At 36.2% G+C, this 18,873-nt stretch overlaps 1 protein-coding gene across 7 annotated transcripts in view; it reads right to left on the bottom strand.

The window, feature by feature from the left end:
• Positions 1-18,873, bottom strand: part of LOC136037400 (guanine nucleotide exchange factor DBS-like) — a 211,100-nt gene that overhangs the window by 136,255 nt on the left and 55,972 nt on the right. For 3 of the 7 annotated variants that reach the window (XM_065720147.1, XM_065720148.1, XM_065720149.1), the window contains exon 2: positions 14,748-14,858. The exons of 3 other annotated variants lie outside the window; for them this stretch is intronic. In XM_065720147.1, the coding sequence (XP_065576219.1) occupies positions 14,748-14,835 (88 nt within the window). In that variant the 5' untranslated portion in view covers positions 14,836-14,858. Of the gene's footprint in view, positions 1-14,747; positions 14,859-16,836; positions 16,911-18,873 lie in introns of those variants that run through there. One more of the 7 variants, XM_065720151.1, reaches the window with a different exon arrangement.

Here is an 18,873-nt window from a genome sequence, read left to right as displayed (position 1 = left end):
GTGACAGGCACGTATTCCAGAATTAGTTTCGGGGGAAGGGAGGAGGCACAAGTTCGAATATTTTCAAAAATAAAAGAATTATAAGAGGGTATAAGAGCAATTATCTAGAGTGTTTGGAGGTTATGGGACTAATACCGGGGGTTAAGTTCCCCTTACTTTTGAACTTTGGCACTCAAGCTGATTTCACTCTTTTCGTTATATGAAGTTACTTTTTATTATTAGACTGCTATGAAGATAGTCGTTTTTCAAATCATTTACACAATACTTTCACTTTTGTACGATTTTCCTTTCACTGGAACAAGACCACTTATGTTTTTGTCAAATATTTGGACGAATATTTTGGACGATGTTTTTGTCAAATTTTGGATTCTCAAAAGAGCTTCCTTCTCAAAATAATAAAACTAACCTTGAATTGCAAAGCGAACCACTTATGAGGGAAAGCATATTGCCAAAACATAGCAGGCGCGTATATGCAAGTGGGCTCAGGACCCACCCTCCCCGGAAATCCTAATTTTGTCTGAATTTATCAATACTTCCTATTTAAAAACAATACATTTTTTAATCTCCATACGTGCCTGAAAAGGTAGTGCCATTATACAAATCAGATTTGATTAGCATGAATTAGATAGAAAGATTTGAATTACGAATCAGATGAAATGGTTCTCTTCAAAGCACGCTTTTCAAGTTGAAAGACTCCAACTAATTTGAAACTGTGGAGCCAACGACTTATAGGGGATGCAGCCAGGATTTCAGAGGAGTGAGGTACGAAAATAGAACTGATCTACAGCAGGCCACTTGGTATGTCTCCACATGATAGATAACGGAGTACATTAAAGATATACAGGATGCCTTGTAGTAGGGAGGTGCAGAGGGGGGCCCTGTCTCTGGCGGCCATTAGACACAGCCGGAACACTTATATTTAAAGGTTGTAACTTCAAATGGAAAGGCAGATAGCTCCTCTTATGCACTCTGGACAGGACCCATCAGTGTGTGGACCTTTCCTATAAACCAAGATAAAACATAAAATAGCGACGAAAGGATAAAACGAGGACAATAAACAAACAATGAAAACCCTTTCACCTTACTCCGGTGAATTACCCTTTCACCGTTACTCAGAAAGGGTCATCTTATTTTAGTCTTGCGTTTTGTCTTAAGGTTTGGTTTCCTATGTTTTTATCAATTCTATTCTGCGCTGAGGAAGGTCAAGTGGAGGTCTTGACTGAAATATTTGCATAATTTTTCTTTTTTTTTCCCTGGCTGTTTATTGTCCTCGTTTTATCCTTCCTTTGCTATTTTATGTTTTATAATGATTAGCTAGTGTGTTCTCAGAAATTATTTCCTACAAGTTACAATCTTTCTCTCAGTAATAGGTCAAGTTGATGCTGCTGGGTGTTTTTATTAATAGATAAAGTGGCTCCTGATAGGGAAAGATAGGGATGGTTTCCTGTTTTACTGAAATTAGTCAAGAAACTTCCTTTTTTTCAAATGAAGCGGATAGGCTACCTAAAATGATAACCAGTGCTACCAATTAAAATGTATCAAAGAACAACAAAAACACCCCCACCCCCGCAAGGCTCTATTTCCGGGAATGCAGGGAGAAAAACAGAAAAAAAAAACAAACTGACACTAAAAAGGAAAAATACTAATCAGCTGCCAGCTGACTATTCGCTGAAAACCAAGCCAAAGCAAATTACTTCAACCCCCCCTCCCAAAAAAACACGGAACAACAACAACACACAATTCACTATACATGTCACAAATAACACAATGAGCCTCACAAGTAACCAACAATGACCATAAATAATATCTACAGCGCTTGGGACAACCATTGATTTGACGAGTGGTAGACCCATGTATACTCTTCTGTTAACGTTAACAGCTAGTATCCCGGAGATTCGCCTAAAATACAAATTACTCTTACTTGTTGGAACTCTGGATCTTAAGGCGGATGTTAGGCTAGGTAAAATAGATCCAGTCAGGGTTGTATCCAAGATTTCTCGGGGAGGTATTGCTTAAAAAAGAATTTTTTGGGGGAGGGGGTACAAAAAACTTTAAAAAACGCATTAAAATTAATTTATATTCATTTATGTTATGCTTTTTACGAGTCGGACAAACCTTTGGGGGGATTCCAAACCTATAGTATCTCCCCCCCGCCCTTGATACGGCCTTGGATCTAATCCTTGATGAGTAAAACCAGTATGACTAGGCTTTTGGGAACATCCACGCCTAACATTTATGAGGAAAGACTCGGAAAGGCAAATATAATAGCGTCTCGAAGGGCTGACTCGTCAAGGAGTAGAATTTTTGACTATTTGAATTTTGGAAAACAATCCTAAAAATAATACAACCTCGGATTGAAGGACCAGGATTGAAGGCCCTCTGGTGTCGTTCATTGACTACATCTATTTATTCTTTACCTGATGGGTAATGTCCACACGTCATTCTCACAATTCAGTGAAAACTTTGACTGGGCACAAAGAGACAGTTAAATATTTGTAATTTGTCAGTCGTAATGGTTGGGAAAACTAACCCTTCTAACCTCACGCAGAAATCTAAATCATTCGCTTGCAGATATATGGAAGAATACTATCAGTTGCGGTAGATCATGGTTATTTTTTGTGATGGTACAACCAAAAGTCAAAAGTTGGATTCAAGGGGCTTATTTGGGGTAGGCTCTTATCATCCTCTTATTCGATTGTTTTGGAACATTTGTTTTGCAGAAATGGGAAACAGCATTCCTAGTGCTATAGAGCAAAGTAGTCGAGGTAGGAAATATCGAACTGATATTGGATTGGATTTTGGTTTGGATTGGGGCAAAGGACAGGTGAAGGCGGAGCCAAGAAGAAGTACTTAGTTCACCTACGTAACAACGGCTTTTGTATGTCCCAAAAACTTTCAATGGAGATGGTAGGAGCTTTCATTCCTATATATTTATACTATAAAGCAAAGTAGTCGAGGTAGGAAATATTGAACTGATATTGGATTGGATTTTGGTCTGGATTGGGGCAAAGGACAGGTGAAGGCTGAGCCAAGAAGAAGTACTTAGTTCACCTACGTAACAACGGCTTTTGTATGTCCCAAAAACTTTCAATGGAGATGGTAGGAGCTTTCATTCCTATATATTTATACTATAGATTATAGCTTCTGGCTACAATGAATAAACGGCCATGTATACAAAACGCGCATAAGTAGTTCATACAGGCAGGATGATGTAGGCTGGTGTCGTCTGTAGTTTCCAGAGCTAAGTGGTAAATCCAAACTTCCAGGCTACAACTTTTACAAGCATTCAGACGACAAGTTTCAGTCACTGTTCTAAACACAGCCTATATAGACACCAGTTGCGCTAACATTTTTCAAAAGCAACACATAGCCATCATCGCGACATAGGAATAGAGCCAAGATCATTCCGCGCTGATTGGCGGAATAGAGCCACTCCTGGAATAGAGCCAAGATTTTTCCGCGCTGATTGGCTGTGGGAGCGCCTAAGGTTAATACCTATTCTAAAAGATGTGTGTTTAAATCCTCTATGGGCAATATACGACTCCGCGCAACTGGTGTCTATATATGCTGTGGTTTTAAAGTAAGAGTTTGGGGAATTTAAAAATATCATTGAACAAGAGTCTATTTTTTCTTTGAATTAGGTTCACCTAACCGCTTCAAATATTTTTTTGATAACATTAAACATGAATATTTGGATATTCTTAAGCGTGTGTGAGGTGAAAACCTCCGCTCAAAAAGACTTTAAAGCATGTTTTCAACTCTTTAATGACAAGTCGATCGAGCAAAACATTTGATAGACTTTTCTTTCTTATCTAAAGGCATCTTTGGAGATTTGGCACCAAATGTCTTTCATAAATATTAGAAACTTCCCTCTCAAGTTGTTTTAGGGGCTCCTCGCACCCTTCGTGGTAGAGCTGCGTTTGTTCTAGTGTAAAACGGCTTAACATGATGATGAAGATTTTCGTAGACAATCGCCTCATTCCACGCTTCAAATACAAACGGCAGAACTACAGGGTAGCGCCCAAAATTAAATATTCTTTTTTCAACAAATAGAGACCATTAAAATGGAATAATCTTTCATATATTGATCAAAATAAAGTTCCAAACCTTAAACTATGTAATATAAAAAAATAATAAAGTCTCTCATATCTCAAAATGGCGAAGGGCTTTATGCCCCAACCTTCATAACCATAGGGAGAGGTTTTTTTTTGAACAGATTAGTTTTTCAAGGGTCTCAGATTAAAAATGTCTTAGCGTATGACCTTGAAGCAAGAAACAGATGAAATCTGACTGAAAACACAAATGGGAGAAAAACACAAATGTTAGAACCTTTGACCACAGTTTAACTAAAAAAAAGTCTAAGTTTCATTATAAAAGCAACCATCAAAATCACTAGTTAGCCATCTCGTATAGTTTTGGGGCACTGCAACAGGTAGCAGCACAAATATTTGGAGAGTCAATATATCCTTGTTGATAGTCCCGTTCCACAAACATCTACAGCCAAGACTCCTGCTACAGACATCATTGAGCCAAACGATAAATATAAAATCGTCAAGCTTACTTAGATACTTTTTATCCTCGTTCCACCGTACCCTCGAAAACTATCGGCCAACGGAATACAGTTGGTTCTTCCCTCTAAAGGGGAAGCTAAATCACCCTCAAATGAATGACGGACTTCGGCACAAAATCCTTCCAGAGGTCAACTGCTCTTTACATCTAAGGGCACAGAAAGACCAACATCTAAGAAACTGACCTCTATAGGAATGAAATATTCGGGAAAAGGAAATTTCCATTATTCAGTTTGAGTCCTTCAACTAAGGCATCGTAACTATGCCTGGTCCCATACTACTACTAATAATAATAACTCACCGCAGCACCCAGCCGCCTGAGGCCAACATAGCTAAATACACTCCTCCTCCATTCCAATCTATTCAAAGTCTCCTTCTTTACACCCTACCAGGAAGTTCCCATTTCCTTCAAATCTTTCTTTATGACATCCTCCTACCACAATCGCGGACGACCTGCTTTTCGTTTAGCCCTAGACGGTTCACCGAAAAAGGCAACTGTAGAAAGGACTAATTGTGGCTCAATTAGTAATACAAATGAACGGAGAAAGCCTTAACAAAAAGGTTGCTACGCAGTAGATTGTGACCTATTTAGCATTTAAAACAAATTAATCAACAACGCCATTTTTGAATAGTAAAAACAAATCTCGAGGTTGAAAGAACATGACAAGTGCAATTAGAATATATAAAAAAACGCAAAAATTAAAAATGTTCCTCTTAAAACTATGGTTCTCACTTTTGTAACCTAAGAACCATTAAGTTACGTCTGACTTCAGATGACTTTTCCACGGAAGAGAGACTACGCTTTTTGAGGGTTGGGAGATTAATTTCAAGGAAAGGGAAACATACAGTTGATAATGAGCCCCAAAACCCCAAAAGTTCTATTTTTTATTAGTTCTATTCTAAAGTTCTATTAGTTCTAAACCCCAAAAGTGGAAAAACCCCAAAAGTTCTGTTTGCTTGTTTCTTCTGGTTTCAAGACAAAAAAAAATCTTGTTTCAGTTACATGCCTACAATATACCAGATTTCTTGGCCTTCTTCCAAATGGAAGCTAGGGAATTTATTCAATCGTGCCTCTCCAATGCCACTTTTTTGCCTTGTTGTAGCACAGCTTCGATGATGGCTCTGGAGGTTCTCTACAACTTGTTACATAGTTCACATGAAATCTAATTTCTAAAGACTTTTCTAGTTTAAGCCTTGTAAGAAAGAAAACCTTTTAGGAAAAGCTTCGAGAATTAATTTTGTTCTCCAGTGACATTGTGAAAATGTTAAACGCCATTTAGTTGTGTTCACAACAATATTTTCTTCTCATTCGTCTCTAGGTTGTCACTTTGGTGAAAGGATACAATGACTGATCAACTGAAACTAATCATAATAAATATTTCTAAACATTGGCTATGTGACAAAAGAAACTGCAGTTATTTTGTCAAATAGACACTATTTTAATTACTTGCGTGACAGAACAGATGATAAGTTGTTGTTTTGTAGATTAGGTGGAGCGAAAACGCGCATCCTCATTTGTTACTTTTTAAAAATGTATTTGCTACATATACATATATATATATATATATATATATATATATATATATATATATATATATATATATATATATATATATACCATTTTACCAAGCCTTAGAGACAATCTATTTTAACTCATCTTCTCACTCAATTGGACTATCTGTCTTGGCCTTTTCTGCAATTAGCCATGACTTGATGCCCACAACTATTCCATTTTAACTCAAATTTTCTTTTGAATTATTTTTTATTTTCCTGTTATATATATATTCCTTCAAAGGAATGGTGCACCTTCTTGAACTATTTGGTGTCATATGTTTTTAACTTCTTTTTATTTTTCACTCACGTTACTTTTTTTAATTTGGCAACCACTACAGCCAACAACGATATAACTGCACATGGAGAGTTTTTCGTCATGGTTGCAGCGGTAGCTGCTGCCTAGTAAAGGACGAACCATGACCCATCATAGTAACCAAAATTTAAAAGACCGTTTTAAAACAAACTTCCAGTCTCCTTCTTGGTTGCCAGTTCTGGTCGCCCGTTTGGCAATATTTATGGATGATTTCACTTTTCACATAAATTGCTGTTTCACTCCTTCTTTTTACAAATTGTCTGTCATCCAAATTGCGTACAAATCATTGCGAAAAGGCAATCCGACAACTAACTTAAACTTTAATTGATGTTAATTATGTTATTGTTCAAAGGGTCTTATTCGGCACTGAGATAAAAAATAAAACCCGTTAGATTTATGCTGCTCAAAATATTTCTTAGTGCTTTAGCTTAAGGTACCTTAAATACAATTCAAGGAGTGGATTTTGAAGCTAGTTCTGCATTTTGAGTCAAAGGGGTGGGATTTTAAACGCCCCACAGAAAGTGATGGATTACCTAGACACGCAGTTAACCCCTCTAGCCAAATGCATACTCAGTTTCACATTAAAGTTGTGTTTTACCCTCTCCCTCCCTCTGCAATAAAAATCAAGGAGTTGGTCATCTGGGTCTCCAAGGGCGTCAGGAAATTTTGGCTCCGTCCCTGTCTCTTACGCCTCTTTTGCAGTCTTATTTTACGTATGGGTTTCCCGAACTTCAGGCTATGCGAGGCACTTTGGTGTATAAGCTTCAGAGACAATCAACATCAACGGGCAATTTTAAAAATTTAAGTAACCGGCAAACATATAGAGGGGAAGAAGAGAATCGCAACCCACGCAAAACGCAATCGGAACTAAAAATAACAACATTTCTGGACTCTCAAAAAGATATTTCCGTGGTATTGCATGTATGCTATTTTGATAGCCTGAATACAAATATTATCTTCAGATTTGCCTCTGCTTCCAACCATTTCAAATCCCAATAGCCTATCTACCTCCAACAGCAATAACAAATTGTGCTTCACTTGACTCCTAGAAACCACGTAAAAGTTTCAATTCGGTATCCTAAGCCGTTCTTGGGATCTTGTCGATATAATGAGGGTACACATAACGTCATTCAATTTCTATTGCCTATTCACCGGGAGCAGATTTTTGTCCTATAGGACGGGATGTGCCGTAACTTGTAAGAAATTTGATTAAAATATGTTTAGCTCTTCTCTGCCTCCTCTTTCAAGTTAAAATTTGAAGTCTAATCCCCCCTCCAAAAAAAAGCCTAGGAATTTTGGTCCTATGAATTGTCTCTAAGAGCTCTTAACTGATCAGCCAACTAAGATCAATGCATTGCAGCTTCTTTTTTTTTTTTTTTACCAAAACCCACCCATGAAAGACGGTTAATTTACTTAATTTAGGGGTATTGCCGCTGACGCTTGGGGTTGATCCTTGGGGCCTGCTTATTAGACCTTTCTAACTTTTTTTTATATGTATACATATAGCCTAGAGCAAAATGGCTATTTCAGAATATTGACCCAGCATCATGGGCATTATCGGCTGTGTAGGAAAAAAAGGCATGGGGAGAAAGTAGGTTGTCCTCCAATCACTTTTGACTCTTATAAAGGGCGCTAATTCATGCTTAGTTTCAATCGAATGAGTCCCTCCTTTCCAGGGCCATCCCTCTCATGCGGAGTGAGCAGGAAAAAGTTTCCTTTTGCGCTTTCTGACTCAACACTTTGTCCCATGCTAGTAGGGAGCTATTTTCTTCTTCATTAGGCCCTCTTATCTCAAGAACTTCAGGATACGAGTTATGAACAAATCGGAAAAATAATTTTTGGCCATTATTTGGAACCTGTTTTTTTGTGAGGGGTGCTCCAATTTTTTCCTGCGTTAGGTTTCTTTTCACCCGAGAACTTATGGCTGTATGTTCCAGAGTGATAAGGGACAAGAAGATTTTCGCCCGTCGCTAGGCCATTGAAACTAATGCCCCCCTTTGAACACGGAATTATAAGACACTATTTTCTCTTTTTCTCTTTAATTTCTCTTTTCACGTTTTTGAACGCTTTATTCGACTGCTGATTTTGTACTCACTTGAATGGAATAGACTTGACATGATCAAAACATTGGTGAAAATAAGCGTCATCCATAATAGTAAACCAAAGAAACTTTTTATAATTCCATGGTAAAAAATATGCTCTAATCTTATTTATTTATGTATGGCATTGACGCATTTTCGTATGCCAATCACATAACTCCTTAATCGTATGTCAGGAAAGCGAAACCAAATAGTCCATATTTGGTTCTCCTGATTGGTTCTGATTGGAATTGATTGGTTCTCCCATGTCTCTGGGTGAGTCACCAGATTACTTAAATGTAAACTCTCTGTTTGTCTGTTGTATAGCTAAACTGTCAAAAATACACCTATATAAGAAACTGCTAATTTTCCTGGAAGCTCCGATAAGTATTTTTTATTCCTAAGATTCTATGATAAAGACAGAATTAAAGTTCAACATATAAGCGATGAAATGACATTTTGGTTTTGTAATGCTTAATTTTCCGCAAGATTATGGTAATTTCCGTTTGTTTTAAGTGCAATTCCATGATTAATTATAATTTTCTGTTCTTTTTAGGTTTTTTATTCACAGTAATTCTGTTCATTATAAACTTGATTTCTCATATTACACTAGTTAAGTTCCACTCGCCTTAAGTTTTAATGTCACCTTTTCATTTTCGCTAAGAAGACACCTTCTTTTTAAATTCAACTATAAAAAGGTAAATAAAAATTTCACCACTTTTTAAGTATACAGTGTAGATTTACATATAGAGCTACAGTAACACAAGCTCTTATTTTCTTCATTGAATAATTTTGGGACATACTAGGGAAGAGCACTTCCCCCGACTCTGCCTCCGAGCGTGGCTACACAAATCTAATTCTTCCCATTGGAATCCCATTCAATAATTTAATTCAATAATGCTTCGTATTCCAACAACTTCCCACTATAGCGCTACTACTATTACCCCATCTTTAAAACAAAATAGCATTGCTCTATACAGATTTATAGTATGTTTTAAGTACTTCTGCGTCTCCTCTGAAGACAGAGTAGCTTGCTGTTCAATCTCTGTCAAACAGTTCGTGGTAACGAACTGTAGTAACGAGCTACCCGGCCCAATAGTAACCGAAACTCTAAAAAACGAAATTTTTATACCAATAGTTACATCAAAAGAATCACATTTTAATGCTGATTTTAAATATATAAGTTTTATCAAGTTTAGTCTTACCCATAAAAAGTTACGAGCCTGAGAAAATTTGCCTTATTCTGGGAAATAACACCATCAGATTCAGCGTATCAGAGAACCCTACTGTAGAAGTTTTAAGTTCCTATCTTCAAAAACGTGGAATTTTGTATTTTTTGCCAAAAGACAGATCACACATGCGTGATTATTTGTTTGTCTTTTTTTGTTTTGTCTTTTTGTTTTTTCCCAGGGGTGATCGTATCGACCCAGTGGTCCTAGAATGTCGCAAGAGGGCTCATTCTAACAGAAATTAAAAGTTCTAGTGCCCTTTTAAGTGACCACAAAAATTTGGAGGGCACCTATACCCCCTCCAACGCAAATTTTTTTCCACAAAATCACCGAATCAAAAGTTTGAGATATTCATTCTATTCAGCTTGGTCGAAAATCTAATAACTATGTCTTTGGGGACGACTTCATCCCCCCCAGTCCCCGGGGAAGGAGCTGCAAGTTACAAACTTTGACCATTGTTTGTTAACAGTAATGGTTATTATGAAGTGTAGCCTACAGACGTTTTCAGGGGGACTTTTTCGCGTTAGGGCGGGGGTGGGAAGGGGGGAGGTGGTTACGTGGGAGGATCTTTCCATGGAGGAAGTTATCATGAGGGAGGATAATTTCCATGAAGGGGGCGCAAGATTTTCTAGCATTATTTAAAAAAAAACAATGAGAAAATAAATTTTTTTTTCAACTGCAAGTAATGAGCAGAATCAAAACTTAAAACGAACAGAAAATATTACGCATATAAGGGGGTTCGTCTCCTCCACAATACCCTGCTCTTTACGCTAAAGTATTTTTGGTAATTTCAACTATTTATTCTACGGCCAATGTGATTCAGGGGTCATTCTTAAAGAATTGGGACACAATTCAAGCTCTAGTATAAAAAGCGAAGTATTGACGAGGGGGCGAACCCCCTCATATATGTAATAAAAAAATATTGAAGTTCAGTACGTAAGTTAATTCGTGAATTACATAAATTTATTACTAAAAAAAACGTTCGTAAAAACAATAAAAAATTCTAGTTGCATTTTTAAGTAGCCAAAAATTGGAGGGCAACTAGGCCTCCTCTCCCACCCCTTTTTTATCAGAAAAGTCGGATCAAAACTACGAGAAAGCTATTTAGCAAAATCATATTAATGCGCAAATTGTGCTTTAATTATTCAAGTGCGGTGGGCCAAAATCAAAACATGCATTAAGTCAAAAACGTTCAGAAATTAAATAAAAAAAAGCAACAACTTTTTTTAACTGCAAGTAAGGAGCGACATTAAGACTTAAAACGAAACAGAAATTGTTCCGTATATAAAAGAGGTTGTCTTCTCCTCAACGCCTCGCTCTTTACGCAAAAGTTCTTTATTGTTTGGAAAAGTAGAGCTGTGACAAAGCGTCAAACTTAGCGTACAGAGCGAGGTGTTGAGGAGGGGACAACCCCTTTCATGTACGGAATAATTTCTGTTCGTTTTAAGTTTTAATGTCGCTCCGTACTTGCAGTTAAAAAAAAACTTGTTTTTTTTATTTAATTCCCAACAGGATTCATATATATCCTTTTAAAGTTTACTTGCCTAGAATTACTGAAATCCTCAACTCGACACATCGGCAAAATATTCTCTGAATGTGCCAAAATTTTGCCCATTGATAGTCTATCAGAATTGTTCAATCATGTAGAACTTAGTATTGCCGAATTAACCCGAATTTACAATAACAACGGCTGAATGCACGTATTTGCGGTCAATTTAATAACGGGTATTGTATAACAATTAGTGATAGTGGTTCTATTTTATTGTAAGCTTCTTCCATTCGAAGAACTCGTTGTGAATGTAGATATGGCCCTATTTATCTATAGATATAGCCACCAATGGTCAAAGATTGGTGTTTAACCGTGGTTTCCAAAAGAACCCTTTTAGGAAATGTTATAGGTCTTTTTCTCCCTGGTCAATACTGTAACAAACATTAGTCTAAAAATGCCACTTTTTGGAGAAAAGACTTTTTGCCATTTTATTTCAAATCAGACAATCTCTGAAGTTCTGGGTGCTCTTTTTCGTGAGTGCTTTTCTGTCCTGGTGCTCTTCTGTTCTGTTGCACAATCTTTGGGTGCTCTTTTTCGTGGGTGCTCTTCTGTTCTGGTGCTCTTTTGGGTGCTCTTCTGTTCTGGTGCACAATCTCTGGGTGCTCTTTTTCGTGGGTGCTCTTCTGTTCTGGTGCACAATCTCTGGGTGCTCTTTTTCGTGGGTGCTCTTCTGTTCTGGTGCTCTTCTGGGTGCTCTTCTGTTCTGGTGCACAATCTCTGGGTGCTCTTTTTCGTGAAAAACTGCGCTTGCACTTATCTTTTTGTATTTAATATTAATTATGGATTTTTTTTCTTTCTTAATGACAAAACATAGTTCTACCATCGTTAGCTTTGTCTATATCCTCCCATTAGGTGGACATATAAAACTAACGAACTCCTCGACCAATGCCACATCCCAGTAGAGGAAGCCGCAAGCCTGGTAAGCGGTAAGCCAGCCTGATGGGAGCTGGTCTCATCGGTCTCTACGCCAAACCCCTGGCAAGGGCCGTAAGTCAAGTAAGCCAGTCAGGGCAGACTCATTTTCTTTGCTGTTTAGAAAATGACAACCCTGTCTAAAAAACCTAAGTCGATCATTCACGTGACAGGACTACCAAAGCAGCCAGGTGAGCAGCCAGAACTCGACATCTGGTGAGCAGCCAGAACTCGACGTCTTAAATTTGAATTGGATTCAAGTGGCCAATTTCCGAGGGAACATCAGATGTGCTGCTGTTTTGCGCATCTTGACACTTTAGCCCTAGAAAGTTGTGGCAACCCTCTAAATTTCTGAAAATCGACTCAGGAACACAATTTCAAGGGCTGAGATATATTTTTAATGCAGAATTTTGCAGTGTCTAGTAAATCAGTACTTTTTCTGACTTAGCGGCATTATTTAGGATTTTAATGTATTAAATTTAGTCGTCTTTATATACCTAAAATAATTCCGTAAAATATATTTTGTGTCTTCTCTATGTAAGAATAAATCTTCATTAGAAAAGGAACTCCAGCAGAGGTGTTGCAGTGGGGGTAAACAACTATGATTTGTTTGTCAAAGACTGCATAAAAACCTCTATCATACCCAATTAAAATAAAAAAGTTTTTAAGCCTATGGGCTAGCCGTCCCCACCCAACTATGCCTTTATAACTTTGAGTAAATCAGAAATAGTACAGATATTGATAAACATTACGAGTCAGTTATTTAAAGCTCGTTTTTTAAATATATTTTGTGTAATCTGCGAATTAATGATTTCTTTTGAATATATTTGTGAGTTTAAAGTACCAACAGTCCTTAAACTATGGGATCATTAGAGAATGTTTTAAGATACATATTTCAACTTTATCTAAAATTTTTGGAGCCAAAAAAGGCCCCCATACCCAGTCCAATAAGATCTGACACCATACTGGTTAGACCAAGGGGTCACCCATTCTTCGAAACCTGGTGTACATATTGGGGTGCCACTTATTCCAAGACATATGGTACACTTACACGATGATGTGCCTCATCCTTCCACACATGACACACTTGGCGTCATGACTGGTAGACTTCCCCCGTGCGTGGCAGGTGATGTTTGATTTCTTCAGTTCATGAAATGGGACAACTCATCGGGCTAGACATGTTCACCACGAAAACAAAACAGGAAAAAACAATAGTAAAACTAAATTAAAATAGTGACTTTATTACACAAATTCACCTTTGTGTATTTTGTTTGAAAAATCACCTTTTTTTTCGTGTGAGAAGGTCAGCTTTGCCTTTTCATGCAAGAGGATAAGGGTTTCACTGGAAAAAGTATGTGCCTATCTAGATTTTTGCCCAACCCCCTCTATAGGTAAATACCTTTTTGTTTGGGTATTGTCATAAAAAATGCCTTGTTTGCGTCTATTTTTTCGGGATAGCTTCAACTACAAAGTAAAAGATGGCTAACTTTCGTAAACCGTTGTCATTCGAAAGTTTTTCATTCTTTTAACTTGCTCAAAATCTTATACAAAAAACTGATCAGGTTAGATGGTTTTATTGTCTTACAATTCGAGAGCGCAGCAACAGGTAAACAATGGGGCTGTTTAGCTTCCCTTTCTGAAATACCTTAAGGGTTGATAATGTATCTGACTAAATAAATTTGATGGCTGTCGTCAGAAATATAAACCAATGGAATTAGAGCACACTTTTTAAACAGAAGTATTAGGCAGCAGTATCTCTTTTTTAACCTTCTAGTTACAATAAAAGCGGTATAGCGGGGCTTTTTGACAAAATATCTCTATTTTGTCCACAGGCTCAGAAATGCGTGTCTTTTTTAGGATAATAGACAGTCGTAAGGAAAGAAAAGTCCTACATATGAAAACTACTCATCGTCAGAGCCGTTGTCCAGGTTTTAAATCGTTAGAGTTTAATTTCATTACCACAGGGAAAAAACGTAAGGAAAAACAAATCTTCGAATAATGAAATATGTAATTTTTACGGTATGTGAGAAGACACTAATGTAAGTCAAGCTAAAGTTTTTTTTTATCTTGTTAAATTTACTGGTATATTTGTCTTTTCACGCCCAAGTCATTTCCCTAGGGCTGGCCAGGGACGTTCGCAGAGGAGGGGAAGACCCTTCGGCCTGGTCCCTCAAAAATCACAAATTTTTCCAAAAATCCGAAATCCTAAAAAAATCTAAATTCTAAATTTTCCTAAATAACTGACCACTCTTTTTTAAAGTTATTATTTAAAATGTCTTTTTTTATTATTTCCCCATCCTCCTGTGAAAACTCTTATTCACGTGCCTGGCTAGCTTTTTCTAAAATCGTACAGAGTTTACATTTCTGTCCATCCTTCAAATTTGTATAGGCCCTTTCCAACTACTTTCCAACTCGAGGCCACAACTATCTCTTTATAAACAATGGGGTATGACGACCACTCGTGTTAGTTTGGAATACCAGGGGTGTATTATCAGGTAATAGATGACACCTCTAGTCATGCTTTGTGAAAAGAAAAAAACTTACTTTGACTATCAACTTTGTGGCAGGTACAGCTACAATCTTGCTTTTCATTATTTAAGTGGCACAGAGACAATAAGAACACTGGCACCATTTTAAACAAACATCACATTTCAACTGAAGAAAATATCATATTCCACTGTGATTTCTTAATTATTCGACCTTGTCAAAACATTTATGGATTGCCAAATTCCTCAAAATATCTTGCAAAACTATGGATGATTAAATTTGAATCTGTGTACTTTGGTCGAAATATTTGTAATTCAAAAATATATTTCTTGTCTTCACAAAACAATAAATCCTGCTCTTTGGCATGCTTAGTACTGACACGTGGGGGGGGGCATTAATAAAAAATTGATAATTTGAATAAGAAGTACCTAGAAATTCAAATTTGCATTTTTTGCATTAACATAGGCTATATTAACTGGCTATTCCATATGTTAAATACTATACTATTTGTAATCTATTCATCACGAGTATTTATTTTTGAATTAAATGAATTTATTTTTAATTTATTTATTTGAATTTTTATTTTTAAAGAAACCCATTTTTGGGGTGCTGGTCAGTATTTCCATCGTCACTAATTTGCATGCTTTAATTTAAAAAGACAACAGAAATACAGAAAATGATCCTTAACTGGAATTAAATAAAAAAAACTAGTTTTTTTAACTGAGAGTAAGGAGCAACATTAAAACTTAAAACGATCAGAAATTACTCCGTATATGAAATGGGTTGTCCCCTCCGCAATCCCTCGCTCTTTACGCTAAAGTTTGACTCTTTGCCACAATTCAACTTTTTAAGACAATTAAAAACTTTTAAAACAAAAATTCCACCTTTTTGTAGGTAGGTGCTTGAAACTTCTACAGTAGGGTTCTCTGATACGCTGAATGCGATGGTGTGATTTCGTTAAGATTCTATGACTTTTAGGGGGTGTTTTCCCCTATTTTCCAAAATAAGGCAAATTTTCTCAGGCTCGTAACTTTTGATGACAAAGACTAAATTTGATGAAACTTATATATTTAAAATCAGCATGAAAATACAATTTTTTTGATGTACCTTTTAGCATCAAAATTCCGTTTTTTTAGAGTTTCTTTTAGTATCGAGCCGGGTCGCTCCTTACTACAGTTCGTTACCACGAACTGTTTGATTAGATTAAGCTCCACTTAGATTGGATTGATTTTCGTCAAGTTAGCTTGACTTGAGCTAACTTAATGTTGAATTTGGAATTAAGTTATATTTTTTGGTAAATTTGGTGATTTTGGTAACATTCAGGTAATAATATTTTTTACAGTGAATGATTTATCAATTTGAGACGAAAAAAAATGGAGTTTTCTTCAGGAAAATTAACCCATCTTTCGCTTGAGCGCTTAGAAAAAAAAAACTTAAAAATAATATTTCATGTCATAGAGACCAATTTCTTTAAATCATCACCAAATGATTAAAAAAAAAGTTATTTTCAGAAATCCCCTGATATTAAACGGCTAGTATTCATTTTGTGTCAACTTCTACTGAATGCCTAGGAGCTATTTAATATCAAAAACTGTCAAGAGAATCATACTTAGCAAAACCAGTTGTTCTAATATTGTTCTATTAATATTGTTAAATTCTGATTATATCATTATATCAAATAATATAAAGTTGGTTATGTCAAATGTAATTATATATAATTTCATTAATTATACCAAATTAAATATAATTTTAGCAATAATTGGTGTAATCTGATATAATTGATATCAAAAATATAATTTTCAAAGGTTATTTTCATTGTTTGATTTACTTTTTGTTTTTATACCTCAATTAAAGTAGGTCTATAAAGCCAATCAAAAAAATAAATAAAATCAGCAAAATTGTGCGTAGCCCAGGCTATATCCGAGTATTGGAGGGGACTGAGACTCAATTAAGACGGTATTAATTACTATATTGGAAAGAACATTGACCGGGGCACGAATGGCTTCTTTCTTACTGCCTAATTTCTGTCTTATAAAAAAACTAGCTTTATGGAACTTAAACTAAACCTCTATTTGCCACTTTTCTAATACTTTTAACTTTAGGTTTTGCTATAAAAAACAATTTTATTTGATTCAAATGTTATTACCTGTCTCAAAAGACGTTTTATTATATCCATTTATAACGATTAAAATCAAGACTGAAGCTTCCCTGTGTAAGTTAAGACTAAAGGGAACTTATCGATTTAGATCACTCAGGCTTCCTTGTGTAACCAAACCAAAGTTTTGAAACGGAATTTTGTCAAAATTATCAGCATAGATACCGTGAAACAGAATCAAACCACATTAAGAGACGAGCTAAATGTAGATAGAGGAGCCAGATTTCACACCGGTGGCGAGAAAAATGGAGCAAAAATTCGGTTCGCTTCCCCTTCTAAATTCTTTTCCCGGCTATCAAAATTGTTTTGAAGCAAATAAAAGTTTACTTTAAGGTTTATGCTAAAGTTTTTTACTGTTTTAAAAAGTAGAGTTGAGAGGAAGAGTCAAAATTTAGCGTAAAGAGCGTTGGGTTGACGAGGGAACAGCTCCTTTCATATACGGAGTAATTAGTTAAAAAACTTTTTTTTTTTACTTAATAGCTATAGGAGCCGGCTTTCACACTGGCGGTGAGAAAAACTGAGCAAAAATTCGGTTCGGTTCCCCTTCTAAATTCTTTTCCCGACTAGCAAAATTGTTTTGAAGCAAATAAAAGTTTACTTTAAATACATTTTCAAAAATATTCTACTATTTCCTAGTTGTTAATGCTACTAAGAACTCAGTGGAGCACCAATCCGTCGGAGGCAAATGCAGCTGCGCACGCTCCTTCTCCATCCCGATCTATTCAAAGCCTCCCAAGAAGTTCCCATTTCCATTAAATCGTTCTTTACTAACTCTTCCCATTCCATTCCGAGATAGCCTGCTTTTTATTTTGACCAGGTAATACGAGACTGAAACTGGTCCGGTCAAAGGGATACATTTCGGTCAAAGTGATAGATTATATTTTTTCAGGTAGCCATTGGGGACTCATTGGCAATTAATTTTTTTTATTTAAAAAACTCGGAACATTACGTCTCTTGGACAGGATAACTAGGTAAGGACTATTATAAAGAAATCAGAAAATACTTGCTAGATATGTTTAGAGTCAAGACTGAAGCTTCCCTTTATAAGTTCAGACTCAAGGAATCTTGTCGCTTTAGATTACAGAAAAAAACGTATACATAAATAAAAACATTGCAAAAACCTACCACCAGGCATTAAACAGGAATAATGGCAATTAAGAAGTTATAGAAATGTACATGTAAATGTAGATTTCATGTAGATGGAATGAAAGAAAAAACGAAGCAACTTGCAAAGATCAATGCAGCCTATTTCAATTAATTGGTCTATGGTATCAGTCAAAGAGTATGGGAAGCTAAAAAAAAGTGGTTTCTAAAAACAACTCAAAAAGTGAAAACTGACAAAAGCATCCCAATGAAAAATTACGAGCGCCATCTAGCATTTGGTGGTTTTTTCTAACCCAAAACAGCTATATGCTTGTCTTGTCAGATATTGCAAAATCTAAGGAAGATAAAAAAAACAATCCAGATTTCTCTCTCCAGTAGGCCTACCAGCATTCATTCAACGAACCCACTAAACCTGTCAATATTTAACTACGCTAACTTTGGGCAGGCTAGATTTTGGCTTAAAATAATCCTTCAAAACCAAAATGAGGATTAATTATCACTTCAGACAAAATTTAAGCTATAATCCTATAAAACTCCAGAGTAATTATGTCAAGAATATTATCTCCTTTGAAATTTCTTACTATTTGACTTAAGTTGCCTGGCGCTACACAGTAAGTGACACTAATCTTTGGCTCCTATCTTAGGCTCCCTATTGGCCATAATATGAAGGGAACCAGTGAAGGCCTGATCGGAAATTTCGCTGAAAAGGCTCGAAAGGCTTATGGTGCTTTAATATTTTGTAGAGCATGTTATAACCGCAGCATCTGCTCGCGTTTATATAATGCTTGTGTATCCCGTCACTCGCTAGCGCTTTCGCCTTTTTATGGCATTAAATAAAAAAAAACAAGTTTTTTTAACTGAAAGTAAGGAGCGACATTAAAACTTAAAACGCACAGAAATTACTTCGTATATGAAAGAGGCTGC

Source organism: Artemia franciscana, chromosome 16 (genome assembly GCF_032884065.1).
Source record: "Artemia franciscana chromosome 16, ASM3288406v1, whole genome shotgun sequence".
Taxonomy (NCBI): domain Eukaryota; kingdom Metazoa; phylum Arthropoda; class Branchiopoda; order Anostraca; family Artemiidae; genus Artemia; species Artemia franciscana.
This window is presented reverse-complemented; position numbering and strand designations above follow the sequence as displayed.